The following is a 16,394-nucleotide window of genomic DNA, read 5'->3' as shown; positions in this document are numbered from 1 at the left end:
ACTTCTTTCTCTCCTTTTTCTTGCCCCCCCCTCCCTCCCTCCCTTGTCTCTATCTTACACACACACACCAAATTCTCTCTCATGACACACAAACACACACACACACACCTGGTCTGGGAAGAACTTATCGGGTGAACTTTCTGCCATGGCGAGGGGGGCGAGATGTGGGCTGGCGGGGAGCCCAGCGGCTCTCAGCCCTGGACCAGCCCTGGGCCTCTGAAGGAGGGTAAAATGGGTGATGCATCGCGTTTAAGGGAGAGCAGGTAGTGAGTGGGCAGTGGCTCTGGGGCAAGGCTGGAGCTGGGGAATCACGAGTTCCCTGACCCAGCTGAGGCAGCTGGTGGTTCCAGGGACTCGGAATAGTGCGGGTCTCTGGGGCCCCGGCCCCTGAGCCAAGGCGAAGGGTCAGTGGGCGGCATGCATTGCTTACCTTTGGTGAGCTGACTGGGTATCAACAAGGCAACTGGGAGGTGATTAGCTGGGCCACATGGCGAAAGCAACATATATAGGGCGGGGGTGGGCGGGGAGAGCTTCGAGCAGCCGGAAAAGATGAGCGACTCGAGTGTCGAGCAGCCGGAAGGGGCGAGAGACCGTTGGGCGACCGTACCAGTTTGGGGCATGGCCAGCCAGAAGTTGCTACCGGTTCTGTCACCCACACCAAATTGTTGCTACCGGGTTGCCAGAACCGGTGCAAACCGTTTGAATACCACCTCTGGAGTGCTCTCATTTAGAGGGAGGCAGACAGAGTTCTTATGAACAGAACTAAAGAATTTATGATGAGATAAACTTATGATCCTTTCTCTCCCTCATTTGTGATTAGGTAAATATATTCATTCGTTTAAGTTGAGCACAACTCCTAATGTCTGGCTGGATATTTTTGGGACTTTCCAGGCTAGTTTATAGTCTGGAATTTCAGTTTCCCATCCAAGTACATTTAAACTCTTAGTTTATAAGCATGGACAGAATAGCTAGGTGTTACTGCTTGCTGGAACTAAAGATGACTATGAATCAATCTTGTCTCATGGGGACTCCATGGATACTTTTTTTTCTTGGCAGCAGTATAGAAATTATTTGCCATTGCTGTCTTCTGACAGAGAGAAATGGGCCAGTATTACAAACCATAAAAGCTGGTTTAAATGTAATTCACATTTACATTTTGTAATCTACAGTCTGAATACTTTACCACCTCCTTGAAATGTTGTAGTGGTACTCTTGTGCTACTCCAGAGCCCTTCAAAGAACATTCTATAGAGCATTGTCAAAAGGTGGGAATGCAAATGAGTTAAAAGATAATATTAGCAGTTTTGTTTCAGGGAAGAGCAAAATAAGCAGTTCCACATGATCACGATGCATCACCTGCTTGTCCCATAGTTTGTTGAATACATAGAAATAGTGGTTACCATCAACATCATTATTGTGTCATTGATATATGTGCCTTTTCTTCCTCTTTACATAAATCCAGTTCTCTCAAGACTTGCTATAAAAATTGTAATTGTTTTGAGGACAGATTTAATAAGAAGAAAGGGAATCACTTACATGAACATGGTCATGATTGTGTCATAACAGTTTTCCTTTTAATTGGAAATGGCATAACTGAAGGTAGCTGCTTCACTTAGTTTTTGTAATCAACAACAAAAACTCAAAATTAAAATTCTGAAATTTTTATTTATTTGTCGAGCATGTATTAGATAACAAATATGAGAACAGATATGAGCAACAGAGAAATGCTTTCTCTGTTGCTGGACAGAAGTCCAGATAACTAGAGCTTGCTGGCCTTAGGAAATGCCCTGAAAATAAGAGTGTTCCCTCAGTCGCTAAGGCATGAGTCATCAATATGTGTTTATATGGGTTGAGGTGAATTTTGACCTAGCAACTATAGGTATTTGTATGTGATTTCCTCCCTCCCTCCTTTATTTACTTATTTCCCTATTTACTTTTCATATTACTGAATTGTTTTGCTGTCAATTGCCTAAAGTTACATGACAACTGTTGTGTATATGCAACAAATAAATAAATACATGCTAAGTTCTTTAGTTGTCTAACTCGAGGAATTGTGAAATTGTTCTTTGATATCAGAGCAGATAATAGCAGCTGTAAAGCTGTTTTCAGTTTCCTGTTCTGGTATCTCAGCAGATTGGTTCTGTTATTAATAACTTCAAGACAGGATAAGCCCAGAAGTCAGAGCTTTATGAGAAAATTTCAAGGCATAATGAAGATGAGGAGGAAGAAATACAGGACCACTGTTTGAGACGATACTTACCTTTAGATGACTCATATGCAATGGCTTACAACTTTCAATGATCACATGAACAGATGAATTGTTCTTCGTCTTCTCTTTCTTTTTAGGTATCTTGATGGGTGCTGTTATAAAAATTATAGAATCTCAAAAGCTGGCCAACTGGAAGGTATATCAGCAATTTTTACCATACATTTATCATATAATTGATGTCATACTTATTTTCAATAATTCAGCTTGAATTGCCCAACTCCCAATTAATATTCTTTTCTTCATTGCTAAAAGAGGAATAATTTTTTATTGGTCATCTCAGTTCAATAAGGTGTACAAACAGCTAGCTGGTAATTCTAGGAGTTATAATCCAACACATAGGTCACATCAGAGATAACTGGCATAATAATCACACAGCAATTGAGCTCATTATTGTGCCATGAAAACAGGATGCATAATAAACATTGCAAAATGTCTTCTGCCTATTTTGTATTCCATAAACTCCTTTCCCACTCACCACTCAGTTTTTATTGAGCATTTTGGAGGGAAACAGGGAACCTCTTTTCCTTTGCACTTTTTGTTAATCTTAAAATGTTTTTGTACTTTTATAAAACTGAGATTTCCTAAGCGACCAATGGGCTACCTCAGAGGTGGGCTGCACATCTGTAACAACCAGTTCGCCCAATGCAGAACCGAAAATGTGAGCGCATGCACGCACACCCCCTTCATGTGCGGCTGCAAAAAGACAGGGATTTCCTGCCCGTGGCAGCTGCGATGAGTAGGGTGGGCAAGGTGCGGAAAGCAGCTGGACTGTGTGGGTGGGGCGAGCGAGCCAGATATATAGGAAGAGATAACACTGGGGCAGGTGGGCGGGCCCAACCGGTGGGCGGAATTACCAGTACAGGCGATCCGATCCGAACCGGCAGCAGCCCACTATAGTTGACCTGCAGTCAACTATACTCCTTTTGCAATCTCATGGAATGAACAAGGACAGCATTTTCAGTCTAATTTAGGGGAATTAAGAAGTGAAGGATTAAGGTTTGTTTTACTTGTGGTAGGTTAAGGGGGAAAGTAAGTAAATTTAGTCCTTTAAAGCCCAGCAACAGGTTAAAAAAAACCCAAAATTCACCTTAGTCACATTCAATTAAAAACTGCATTCTGAACAATCAAAAGACATGCTCTGTTATATATTTAAATTCAAGTATCCCTAATTTTAAATATAGAATTTTAGATTCTTCATGCCAATGGGTGATACTTAATAACAACACATTACTTCACTATATTATCCTTGTTATCACGTTACCTATTTTGACAATTCAGATATTAGGGTAGTACATTCTTTGAGGTTTCTCAGTTCTTCCTCCTCCTATTTTCTCCTCAAGTGCAACCCTGTGAGGTGGGTTGTTCACTCAGCTGACTATCATGTCTAAGGTGGGACTAGTGAAGAAGAAAACGACCAACAACAAGATGGATGGGCTGAATTAAAATGGCAATGGAAGACTTAAATGACTAGGTTAAGAACAGATCATCCTGGAGAAAATCTATCTGTATGATGACTAGGAATCAACACTCACTTGGTGGTACATACTGTAATAAAAGTATTAGAGATGCTGGATTTATCTTTGTTCCAATATGGTATTATTCCCTTTCTCATAATTCCTTAATCTTTTTGTTTGTGGTATTTTGCAGGAAGAAGAAATGTTTCGTCCTAATATGTTTTTTCTTCTTTTACTTCCGCCAATTATATTTGAATCTGGGTATTCATTGCACAAAGTGAGTTTTTTTTGGTTGTTTGTTACAATTGTTTGTATACAGCCTACTCAAGGTCATTTATAATAGTAGAACAAGCACAAAGTAATATTGCAAAATCCACCAACCACAAGCAATATTACATTTTATTAAGATTACAAACATTTAAAACCCTCTAAAAGCTCAGGAATTTATGGAACTCATTGACATCGCCCACATCATTGAGGGACCAATAAATGCCAGGCCTGCCCTTTATATTTGCTCTCTGTGGTTAGCCAGAATGAGTTTGAATGTGTCATTCCTGAAGAAGTGGAAAGGAATATTGAAATTACAAACCAGGCAACTTTTTATTACATCCTCATTTTCCCTAGCTGCTGAAGGTCACACATAGGGTGCCATGGCTGGGTCCATTCAGTAACGGAAAGAAATTATCAGAGATAGCCAGTTATGGAAAGGCCCAATTGGCATGCTGAACTGTCTTCTTCTAATACTTTTCCCACTTCTAATTTCGATCTCTACTATCCAACCATTTGTAAAACAAGTCCCATGTTCGAAAATATGTCTTCTTTTTCTTTTATTTTTAGTGTCAATCTGTCAATTTCTGTACAAACTATTTTTTAAAATTACATCTTCTTCTGTAGGTGTTTCCTCATTTTTCCAGTGCCTTAGTTTTAAAGGCCATTCAATATATGGTTTTCCCCCCCAGGTCTTGGGTTTGAATGGGTGGTGAAACTCTTACAGTTGTTTTTTTTCTGGATGGTTTTCTTCTCTGGAGAGGCAGAGGACCAGTCCCTTCTTTTCTGCTTAATTATATGGTTTTTATTATTGGTTTATTCTGCCCAGTTTTGTCATTGAGTAGGGCAACTTTATTAAACAAACAAGAAAGAAGAAAGCAAAGATGAGCCTCAACCTGCACAAATAGTAACCTGAAAGTCCAGTTTGTTCATGCTGGATATATATGATTTACCAATATTTACAGATAGATGAGGAAAAGAATCCTGTGCTTCTCCAACCCGTGTATTTATTTATTGAATTTATTTTTTAGCCTAATTATGTGGTATATATCATTAATGTTTACATTTGTTTGGATTCTGATCCTGATACTTATTGCAGGTGAATTTTGGTTTATAGCATTTTCAAAACTCTCTTTTGTTATATTTCTCTTGTACTTTCTTATTTTAGGGGAACTTCTTCCAGAACATAGGCTCCATCACCTTGTTTTCTGTGATTGGGACAGCTATTTCAGCTTTCATAGTTGGCGGAGGAATTTATTTTCTTGGTCAGGTGAGACTGTGCATGGAGAACTTTGCATGCATGGACTTTGTTGTGGTGTGGAACGCTCTCCAGAAATTAAGGATGTAGAATGGAGTTTAACCAATGACAGAAATGATAGAGAATAGCTGGAATAATTGGTAAAGGTGAATGAATATATCCATTTTGATTTCTCTCAATACTTTTCCCCTTTCCAATTTTTTCATAGTTGCATTATTTTAATAATAATAATAATTGAATGCATTTTTCCATGCATTTCTCCTAACAGAGGAGTGAACTCCTCATTTGCAAAAGGAATTCCTCTTAGCCTACTGCCTTCCTTCTCTAACTAGAGCAGATTAGGCAACATGGAATCAGGAGAAGAAAGTGAAACACTTTTGTATGGATAGGAAGTTTATTCATAGTGTTGGAACTGAAAATTTCCTGTACGGATTTTGTATACAGATTTTCTAGCACACATATTCTTTGCAAGCAACTATACCTAATACATTTTTAATATTACCCTTATGACAATCTCAATTTTTTGCATACTTTCTTCTAATATACACTTTTGTAATGGTATTTTTATTGGAGAATCGCTTCATAAGGGCTTAAACATATGCAAAAGCTAATAATAAATTAAACCAATGTTTGAGAGCCAGTTCGGTGTAGTAGTTAAGGCACCAGGAGAGGAAACAAAATATTGGGAGTTCTACTCATGCTTTATGGATGAAGCCAGCTGGTTGACCTTGGGGCCAGCCTTTTTCTCTACATCCTAGGAAGAAGGCCATGGCAAACAACTTCCAAAATCTTGCCAAGAAAACTTCATAATCTAGATCAGGAGGCTCAATCAATCAATCAATCAATGAAGTAGTGCTTTACAAGACAAAATGATATTTGCTTTTTACAGTTTCCTGGAATTACTGCATTTCAGAATCTTTCAATGACATATTATCCTTTGGCTATTCAAAATCTGAAATTGATTTCCCAGAGTTATTTACTATCCTGTCCCTTGGATCTTCTTCGTCATAGACATCATTTTACTTTTCAAGTTGCTGGCATTTTACATAAGGAAACAATAGTAATTGTTTCCCTAGCTAAAACAGGAACTGTAGTCTGACTTTCAGATGATTTTAATTAAATCCCAGAGCAGCAGAGGAAAGGCAGAGTATCTCCACTGGGGAATTCCCAGGTAATTAATTATTGCCACAGCAGAGACTGTATCTTTATTAAACATAATGCAAAGCAAGGTGATAGCACCAGCATCTATCTGTCTGTCTGTCTGTCTGTCTGTCTGTCTGTCTGTCTGTCTGTCTTGTCTGTCTGTCTGTCTGTCTGTCTGTCTGTCTAGTTTATATTGCCACCTATTCGCCCATGGCGACTCGAGGCGGCTTACACAATGTAAAACCATATTTAAAACAAAAAATAAATATAAAAACAATAAAAACCTAACAAAAAGAATCAAATAAATTAGTAAAGTACAATAGAACAAAATTTGGGGAAAAAACAAAAAAACAAAAACAGAAAATCAAAAACCAACTCCCATTTCCCTCCCTGATGATAGCAGATCACATTAGCTACCTGATGGGCTCCATCCCTCTCTGGGTTCCCCAGGCCTGCTGGCAAAACCAGGTCTTCAGTGCCTTTTGGAAGAGAGATAGAGTGGGGGCCATTCTAATATCTGGGGGAATGATGTTCTAGAGAGATGGAGCCACCACAGAGAAGGCCCTTCTTCTGGATCCCACCAGGTGTATCTCCCTCAGAGGTGGGACTCGCAACATTCTCTGCTTCCTTGCTCTAATAAGTCAAGTGGATGTTATTGACAAGAGATGTTTCCTTAGATAACCCGGACCCAAGCCATGAAGGGCTTTAAAGGTGATAACCAGCACCTTGAATTGCACCCGGAAACAAATCGGCAACCAATGTGGCTCCTGCAGGAGAGGTGACATATGTGCACACCGGGGTTTGCATAAAACCATGCGGGCCACTGCATTTTGCACCAACTGGAGCTTCCGGATGCTCTTCAAAGGCAGCCCCATGTAGAGCGCGTTGCAATAATCAAGACGGGAAGTGACCAGGGCATGAGTGACTGTGAGTAGGGACCGCTGATCCAGGAAAGGGCATAACTGCTGCACAACCCGCAGTTGCGCAAAGGCCAATACTTTAATACTTGCAGTAAATCAGAAGGTGCTTAAATTTAAGATAGGACCAGAGGTGGTATTCAACTGGTTCGCACTAGTTCGGGCAAACCGGTAGCGGTGATTTGGCGTGAGTCGCTGAACCGATGGCAACCCCTGGCTGGCCATGCCCTCAACCCGGTCACCCACCCAGTTGCTCTCCTAGCTTTCCCTACTACATGGCAGCTGTGGTGCAGCTTGGGCGGATGTCCCAGGGCTGCTGCACATGCGCACTGTGTGTGCAGCTGCTACACATGCAGTGCGCTTGTGCAGCAGCCCCGGGACATCCGTCCGCCTGCCTGCCCTCCTGGAGCATGCTTTTTTCCTTCTCCCAGGGATGCCCCACTTCCAGCCCGGCCCGGCCAGCCAGCAGGTGAGTGGGTGGATGTCCCGGGACTTCTCACCCCCCTTGTCATGAGATGCCTGCAGCTGCTGAGTGCTTTTTTCGGTGTGGCTGCAGTCCAGCAGCTGCACCAAAAAAAGCATGCTCTGTTCTGTGTGCCAGGCCTGGCAAGTCTGAGCAGCTGGCGCATAGAACAGGATGGTGTCGGACCATTGGAGAAGCAGAGTGAAGCCAGCAATCATTAGCCGCCTCTTTCGCAGTGCAAGAAGCCTTCCCCAACCGGCCAACTACTCTCCTCCTTCTCTGCCTGGTTGTTCTGTATGGCTGAGGAGGAGGAGACCAGATGGCTGGTTGGGGGAGGCTTTCTGCGCCGAAAGAGGCATCTGGAGACCGAAAAAGTGTCACCTCCAGCAACCACCCCTTTGGCCGGCTGGTCATCTCCTTCTCGGCCATACAGAACAAACAGGCAGAGAAAGAGGAGAGCAGCTGGCCGGTTGGGGGAGGCTTCTTGCACTGAAAGAGGCAGCTACTGATCTCAGGCTTCGCTCCACTTCTCCAACGGTCTGGCGCCGCCTTGTTCTATGCACCAGCTGCTCGGACTTGCTGGGCCCAGCACATAGGATGGGGCGTGCTTTTTTCTGTGTGGATGCAGTCCAGAAGCCGCACCGAAAAAAGCACACAGAAGCTGCAGGCATCTCGCGACAAGGGGGGCGAGAAGCCTCTGAACATGTGGCCACCTGCTGGCTGGCCGGGCTAGAAGAGGTGCATCCATCAGGAGAAGGAAGAAAGCGTGCTCCGGGAGGGTGGGCGCCGGGCAGGTGGGTGGATGTCCTGAGACCACTTAAAGGTCCACTTTAAGAGCTCCCCCATGGAAGAAGTTGAGAACTGAGAGCAGGAGTAGTGGCGGCGGGGGTGACGGGCATGTGTCTCTCCACAAGGAGTGTGAAGGGAGACAGATACCGTGCCTCTGAAGAAAAGAGGAGGTGCCAAAGCCCTGGCTGTCACCCGGGAGGGGACTGTGGAGGGACCCATCACACGCTCCTCTCGCCCCCGCTACTTTTGCTCTCGTTCTCGGCTTCTTCCATTGGGGTGCTCTTAAAGTCGATCTTTAAGAGCTGGAAGACGTTTCGTTAGATCGCCGCCAACTCATCGTTGGGAGAGATGTAGCCCCTGAATACATGAGAAGTCTTGGGCAAAGTTCTCTGACTTTTAAAACGCGGTGTCTGCCTCCCTTCACGCTCCTTGTACACGCCGGGAACGCCTAACCGGAGCACGAGAGAATGAAGTTGACTGCTATGAAGCGAGTGCCTTGGCTTCCCCTCTTGCTCCTCACAGTCACCCTGAGCCGGTGCAGTTCTTTACTTGGGCAGCTAGATGCCCGCAGCAGCACCCACAGCAGCAACAGGCAGCACTGCAACAACGAGGTACAGTAAGATTTGGTGGTGCAAATTTATCTCCGACAGGCTTTTGGCAAAAAACAAAACAAAAACCACCCCAAAACAAAACCCATTTGGCAGGCAGACTGGGCAGGCAGTTGTGATCTTTAGTTTGGCTTCTTTTTTGTCAGCCCAAGGATGGAGGAGGGTGGGAAGGTAGGAAATCACCCTGTCTCTGCAGCATCAGTCATGTGACTGAGTGGGTGCGGCCAACTCGATGTCACTCGCAACAAGGTGCCGCACCACCTTGCTGAGTTGGACATGCCCATCCAGTCACATGACCGCCAAGCCACGCCCACCAAACAAGCCATGCCCACAGAACCGGTAGTAAAAAAATTTGAATCCCACCACTGGATAGGACTGTCTGTGCTGAGAGTCCATGTAATATTTTGGAAAGGTAAAGTTGGAAGGGACCTGCAAAATAATCTAGTCCAGAGGGGTAAAGCTTTTCAGAGGCAAGTGCTACATTCTTAAAAAGTGAAAAGAGCCAGGACAAGAAAGGGGACAAGATTAGAACAAAAGCTAAATTTATTTTTTACTGCATATTTGGGGAAATTAATTAAATGCGGATCCAACAGGCCAGGCCGCTTTTCTCTCCCTTGTGCCTCTGACTTCAGCTACTGCTGCCACTGCGGGCGAAGACAAGGTTAGGAGAGTGTGGGGCGGCTGCTGCCTACTCTGTCCCATCCCTTTGGCGTGTGGTTGGAGAGCAGGTCGCTACTGGTCATCTCCTTGGCCCCCTTGCAGGTCTTGCCCTTGACCCGCTGGGTGGAGCATGTTCCCCTCCCGCATCCAATGCACTTTGGCACCACCGAGGCCGCCAGCAGCTTGCACAGGTCCATTAGGCTGTTGTCGCTGCTCAGCAAACCCACCCAGCCCAAAGGAGGCAAAGCGGCCAGCTAGAACAATGTGTTTCCCTCATACACCCGATCCACCTCGGCACCTTGGCCGCCAGTAGCTGCGGCCCAGGCCCAGCAGTCAAAAAAAAAAAAGGCCACCACGAGTGGGGAAAGCCAGATTCTCATTGGAGTCCTGGTTACCCAGACCAAGCAGAGATGGGGGAAAGGCATGCGATCCTAGCTGGGCTTGGGCGGCCATAGCGCTGATTCGGATCGGGCTTTCCTTGCTCACAGTGGCCACCTTTTGCCTGCTTTTACCATTTCTACTTGGTTTTTAACTGACCATTTTGCCTCCTTCAGGCTGGGTGGATCTGCTGAACGGTGGTGGAGTTGCCACCCAGGAGCTGCCAGGAGTAGAGACCCCCGGTGATGCATCTCCTTCACTGGGGCTGCTCGTCAAGGAGAGCCGAGCCCCACTCTGCCATGCAAGCAGCAGCTCCAGAGCACTTTCAGGGTGCTACCCGACTGACAAAGCACCTTCAGACAGAGCCCCCAAGGCTACAGTCCCTTCCCTGAACTGAAGGCAGCCTTCTGTCTTGCACGCCCCCCAGCTACATCTCTGTTCCGAGCTGAGGATTGCAGCCAAATTCCCTGCTGGGCCGTCATTCCCGAAAGGCATGGCTTTGGAGATAGCAAGCAGGCGAGTTGGCAGGGCACTGCCTGAACCAGTGCATGGGGCACAAGTCCAGCCTTGGGATGGCCGCCGCTTCCTATCCTGCCCTGCACCTCACTTCAGTGAAGCCCAGCCGGACGCCGCATGTTGGGTCTGTTAGACAGGGAAATGCCGTGCCTTCCCTTGCTTCCTTCAGGGACTGCTGGGGGAGCCACTGCTGCAGTCGGGTGCGCGAAGGGAACATGCTCCACTCACAGGCCAAGGGCAAGAGGAGGCTGAGGAAAAGATGACCAGTGACAACCTGCTCTCCAACCACAAGCCAAAAGGGCAATGGGACAGAGTAAGCGTGTCCAGTGGTCCACATCACGTTCCTTCCCACGGCATCCGCCTGCTGCTTGGGTGGCCAGCCCGGTGCTGGCAGCGGGTTCTGGAGCAACAGTGTATGCCAGCTGGGGGGCTGGCAGGCTGTGTCTACAGCTGGAAACCATTCCTCCCCCCCCACACACAAAGGATGGCAAACTGCCCCTCCCCCTGCCTTGTCTCACCTCATCCTGTGGGACGAGCCTCCCACCCACCACCTCACCCATCGGAGACCCCTGGATTCCCTCCCCAATCCTGCCCAAACCCACAGGCACCACCCATGCAAGCTACATCAAGCGGGCCATGACCCTGACCACATCCAGTCGGTCATGACCACTCTGGCCACACCCCTTTCCCTGACTACATCCCTCGGGCTCGTGGGGGACAGTCATAACTGCTGATCTGGCCCTCAATAAAATTGAGTTTGACACACTCTTGACCTAAGCTATTGTAATGTATTGATGTAATATATTTGCAGATACAAGCAGTGTGGCCTTTTGTAATTGACTGATGGAAATTCTAACTATAGTCTTAAGTTTTTTGGGAATGGCACCCAGTGTGTCAATAACTACTGGGACCACCATAACTGGTTAATTCCATAATCTTTCAATTCCGATATGCAGACCTTGACTCAAAGGTGCTTTTTCAAAAGGCAAGTGGACTTCGTTTTTTCTTGAAGATGTATCACTTCTCATTCAAGAAGCTTCTTCAGTTCTGATTGAATGATTGATATGATGTGCTGAAAGCACTGTTTGTTAGTCTGGGCATAAATGACATTGATTAGTAATCTTTAATTCCATGATCTTATAAAAATGAAATTGCTGCAGTGAGCAGTTCTATGCTTCATTGAACTATAAATTAATAACTTTAGGATTTTTTTTTTTTGCATTTCATTCTGAATGCACGAGTGTCTTCAGTATTTTAGGAGAAATTCAACCCTTCTTGATTGCAACATATTAGTTAGGTCATAGGAATGTTCATCACAGCTTTATTGAATGCCAGGCTCTTGAGGGAGACCAAAAGGCAGCTTTTCTTGAAACATACAAAAATCCACATCAAGGCAATACCTTGGTGAGAATGGAAGATTTATTGTTTGAAGAAATCTTCATGGAAAGTAAATCTGGCAGTTTCCTCATTTTTGAAAACAGAGAATCCATCTGTAAGCTCAAACAAGCAAACTCACTTTGTGATTCTTGAGCAAATATGCTAGTTCCTTAAGAGGAGAAAAGAGGAGAGTTAACTTTTATAAGATATTTCTGTTTTTCTCAATTTTTCTAGGCTGATGTAATTTACAAACTGAATATGACTGACAGGTAAGTTTTGAGAGAAATCTTTGTGTGTTTGTAAGAGTAAGTAGCCAATGTTGAGTTCAGTGATGATATAATGCTTAAATAGGGTTTAGGTAGGTAAGTGGAAATGTGAATAAAAGAGGATATTAACATGGTATAGCCCTTTAACTGTAAAGAAGAGGTCATTGCTTCTTGATTTTAATATACAGCACCAGATGACTTGCATCACATGGTTTGGCTAAATCTTTATTAGTTTTGAAAAATCCTAGAAAATGGCTGAAAGATTACTGGAAGAGAACAGTTACCTATATCTTAGGTTACCTATATCTTAAGGATTTGATGAACTAACAGCAATGATTAGACAGATACCATTGTAATTATATATTATGTTGTGTATTGTTTGTTAAAATGCTATCTTTAAATCGAAGGAATACATGTGATGATAAAAGTTCTCGAAAGGTGTTGGGGCTGTCCTGTTAAACCAGAAAAGAAATTAAGTTCAACCAGTTAATAATAAATATGAAATTAAAAATTTAGATTAATTATGATATAATGAATATCTGCCGTTGAGCAGGTTGCTTTTAAATATTTGAAAAAATATGCTATTTTTATATTTTTGTTGATAATTGTTAGTCTACATGGGCTCAGATTCATCTTCTTTTAGAATGAGAAGAAACATTCATGCATTCCAGGCTAATGATGATTTAAATCCACTGATGCATTTCAGGCTTGAGTAAGCCTCAAACCTCAATCGCATTTAATAATTCAGACATTATGTTTATATATTAATTGTATTTCCTAACAGTTTTGCCTTTGGTTCCTTGATCTCTGCTGTTGATCCAGTAGCTACTATTGCTATCTTTAATGCTCTTAATGTGGACCCTGTGCTTAACATGCTGGTCTTTGGAGAAAGCATGCTCAATGATGCAGTTTCAATTGTCCTGACAAAGTAAGTACATTTATGTACATGGAAGAAAAAAATATATTTTAAAATTAATGCTCATTTAGACAAAGAGCAATGTGCTTCTTCTTCTTTTTTTTAAAACAAATTTTATTAATTTTAAAGACAAACAAACCATCATTAACCATTAATACATGAAACTCTTTCCATTATAAATTTTACAAGTCAAATAAAACATTATTTTATACAATATAATTCTATTTTAGACCATTTCCATATGAGCATACAAATATCTCTTATCCAATTTCTCTTTATTACTCTTTACTCTTATCCAATTTCACTATTATTATTTTTCTCTATATTTATCCAATTTATAATTATCATCTATTTCTCTCTGACTTGGTTACCATTATTCTCATTCTATATTTCTGCAAGGTTTTATTAATTCTCCCACATACATAAACACACAAAACACAAAAATATAAAAGATATTTTAGGAAAGTAACTTGGCCCCAGAAACCTCTCTCTACATGGACTTCAATTATATTCATGCTCATCTTACATGCCATTACCTATTTTATTTACCATTCTATATCTTCTAAATTAGCTTCTCCACACATTTCACTCTTCTTAATTCTGTCTTATTTAATTCATTTTAATTTAAGTCATTATATTTGTATCTTTTGTCCATTCTTTATTATCCATTTGTCTCATTCCCTATAGTAAAAAGAAAAAAGAGTTTCTCCTGAAATCACTAATCAGAGTATGATGCCTTTCTATCATCCCCCTAAATTAACATTTAAAATAACACCTAATACCCAATCTGATTCTGCTTGGTACATTCTATCTACTAATTTTTAAAAAAGAAAAATAATAAATCCAAAATGATTAAATACATTACTAAACATTTCAATATTTTAATCTCTTATTAACTCTTAAACCATTCTAATTTTCTATTTCTAATACACATGCTACAGTACCATCTTATGTACCTTGCAGAATCTTTTTTTTAAACAAATTATACATTACCCTTTGTCCCTAAAAAAAATTCCTCTTTTCCCATCTGGTTTCAAAGCTTTGTGGCTTTTCTCCACCTTTTCCCTTTCTTTCTTCTCCCACCAGGCCTTTCTACCCCCCCTTCTCCTAGCCTCTGCCTTGTTAGCTTCCCTTCTCTGTTGTGTTCCTTTTTTCTTTTGTTTTCTAGCATTATATTGATTTTGCATCTTATTTTTCTCTTTCTTGGGTGTTTTTTTAAATCTTAAGTCCTTCATTTTCCTTCCTCTTTTTCTCCTCTCTTTCTTAATTAAATTTTGAGATTCATCAAAGATGTCTTCTTCTTCTTCTTCTTCTTCTTCTTCTTCTTCTTCTTCTTCTTCTTCTTCTTCTTCTTCTTCTTCTTCTTCTTCTTCTTCTTCTTCTTCTTCTTCTTCTTCTTCTTCTTCTTCTTCTTCTTCTTCTTCTTCTTCTTCCTCCTCCTCCTCCTCCTCCTCCTCCTCCTCCTCCTCCTCCTCCATCTGTTGTTGTGTTTGTTGATAAATAGCAAGCGCCATTTCTAAAAAGAGAAAAGCTTCCTTTACAGCGTCCTTGCCCTCTCTTTTTGTTTGTTCATATTCTTTTCTCAGTTCCTCAACGGAGAAAGCCATTATAAATCTTTTCTTTTTTTCCTCTTTCTTCTTACAACAACCAAGATGTTTCAAAAGTTAGAACAGTCCCAAAATCCCAAAGTCACCACTCAGTCCAAGCCAAAACAAAGTTCTCACTTTCTCTTCCTGGGGTAATATCAATCAAAAAAAACGACCAAATCTGTATTTTAAAGCCTTATTACAATAAATTTCAGTCTTCAAATCCTTAAGGCATCTCCTCCAACAAGATCTTTATATATATATATATATATATATATATATATATATATATATATATATATATATATATATATATATATATATATATATATATATATATATATATATATATATATATATATATATATGTTTTCTTAAGTTTTGGGTACTTACATGTATGGTGTTCGGCTTGGTTCGGGTATTTTCCCACGTCATTGTAGTTGTTCTTTTAAAGTTGTAGCAACGTTTCAGCAGAATCTCATCTGCCATCATCAGGCTTCTGTATTGTGTCCGTCTGTGAGTCAGACTTTTACAGTAGTTTCAGATTTGAATTTGGGGCAGCCTATTGCTGTGCCAGAATGGTTTTTCTTCATCCTGATTGGTTGGGAGTCTTGGTCTGTGTTTATTGGTCTCGGAGTTTGCTGTGTTCTGCTTGATTGGTGTCTCTAATATCTTCTGTCTGTTTTTGGCTCTTTTTGTATCTTGATTGGCTGGCAGCATTGTGTTGCTTTAATGGAGGCCTTTAGTGCAGCTTGGCTTGGGTAAATGGATGGCTATCATTAGTTAGGAAGCTGGGTTTCATCTGGGTGCCTGGTTGGGATGTGTTTGAGCTGGAGGTATCAGGGGGATCTGTTTGTGCCCAGGTGTTTGCCTGGCTTGTGGTGTGGAGATTTTTTGTTTGTGAGTGCAGGCTTCCAAATGATTGACAGCCTGGTGGAATCATCTCTTCTATTCATGCTTTCTGGTCTTTTTCAATCTCTATGGCTTCTCTGATGATTCTGTGATTAGGGTTTTCTATAGTGGCCAGGGTTTTGGTGCCATTGAAGTTGATGCTATGACCTGTGGCTTCCATGTGTTGGACTAGTGAGGAAGTGTGTTCCAGCTTTTTGACTGCATTTTTGTGTTCATCCAGGCGGGTGCTTATTCTTCTATTGGTCTGTCCAATGTATGTGGCCGGGCATGATGCACAGGGGACTTCGTATATGCCTTGGTTTTCCAGGTCAATTTTATCTTTGGGGTTGCTAAGGATGGCTGCTATTTTTCTGTCTGTTTTGAAGGCAGTCCTGATGTGATGTCTGTGTAGTACCTTACTAATTTTGTCTGTAGTACCTCTTATGTAGGGCAGGACAGCTGTTCCATAGGTCTGTTCATCTTCTGGGTCTCTATTATGTTTCAGTGTGTTTTTGTGGATCAAGCTGGTGATTTTGCTTTTGTGGAAGCCGTTGGCTGTCAGTACTTTAGTCAGGGTGCATAGTTCAGTCTTAATGTGTGTCTTGTCTGCCAGGCGTTTGGTTCTGGTAATTAGTGT

At 42.2% G+C, this 16,394-nt stretch overlaps 1 protein-coding gene across 1 annotated transcript in view; it reads left to right on the top strand.

Annotated features, from left to right (window-relative positions):
* The window catches only part of SLC9A8 (solute carrier family 9 member A8), a 61,789-nt gene that overhangs the window by 17,680 nt on the left and 27,715 nt on the right, over positions 1-16,394 (top strand). The window contains exons 4-8 of the mRNA XM_026664986.2: positions 2,346-2,404; positions 3,916-3,999; positions 5,158-5,259; positions 12,333-12,367; positions 13,149-13,292. Of these exons, the coding sequence (XP_026520771.1) occupies positions 2,346-2,404; positions 3,916-3,999; positions 5,158-5,259; positions 12,333-12,367; positions 13,149-13,292 (424 nt within the window). The remainder of the gene's footprint in view (positions 1-2,345; positions 2,405-3,915; positions 4,000-5,157; positions 5,260-12,332; positions 12,368-13,148; positions 13,293-16,394) is intronic.

Source organism: Notechis scutatus, chromosome 3 (genome assembly GCF_049901735.1).
Source record: "Notechis scutatus isolate UNSWTSFEM ecotype Mainland chromosome 3, rNotScu1.2, whole genome shotgun sequence".
Taxonomy (NCBI): Eukaryota; Metazoa; Chordata; class Lepidosauria; order Squamata; family Elapidae; genus Notechis; species Notechis scutatus.
The sequence above is the reverse complement of the archived record's forward strand: the minus strand, read 5'-3'. Positions and strand labels throughout refer to the sequence as shown.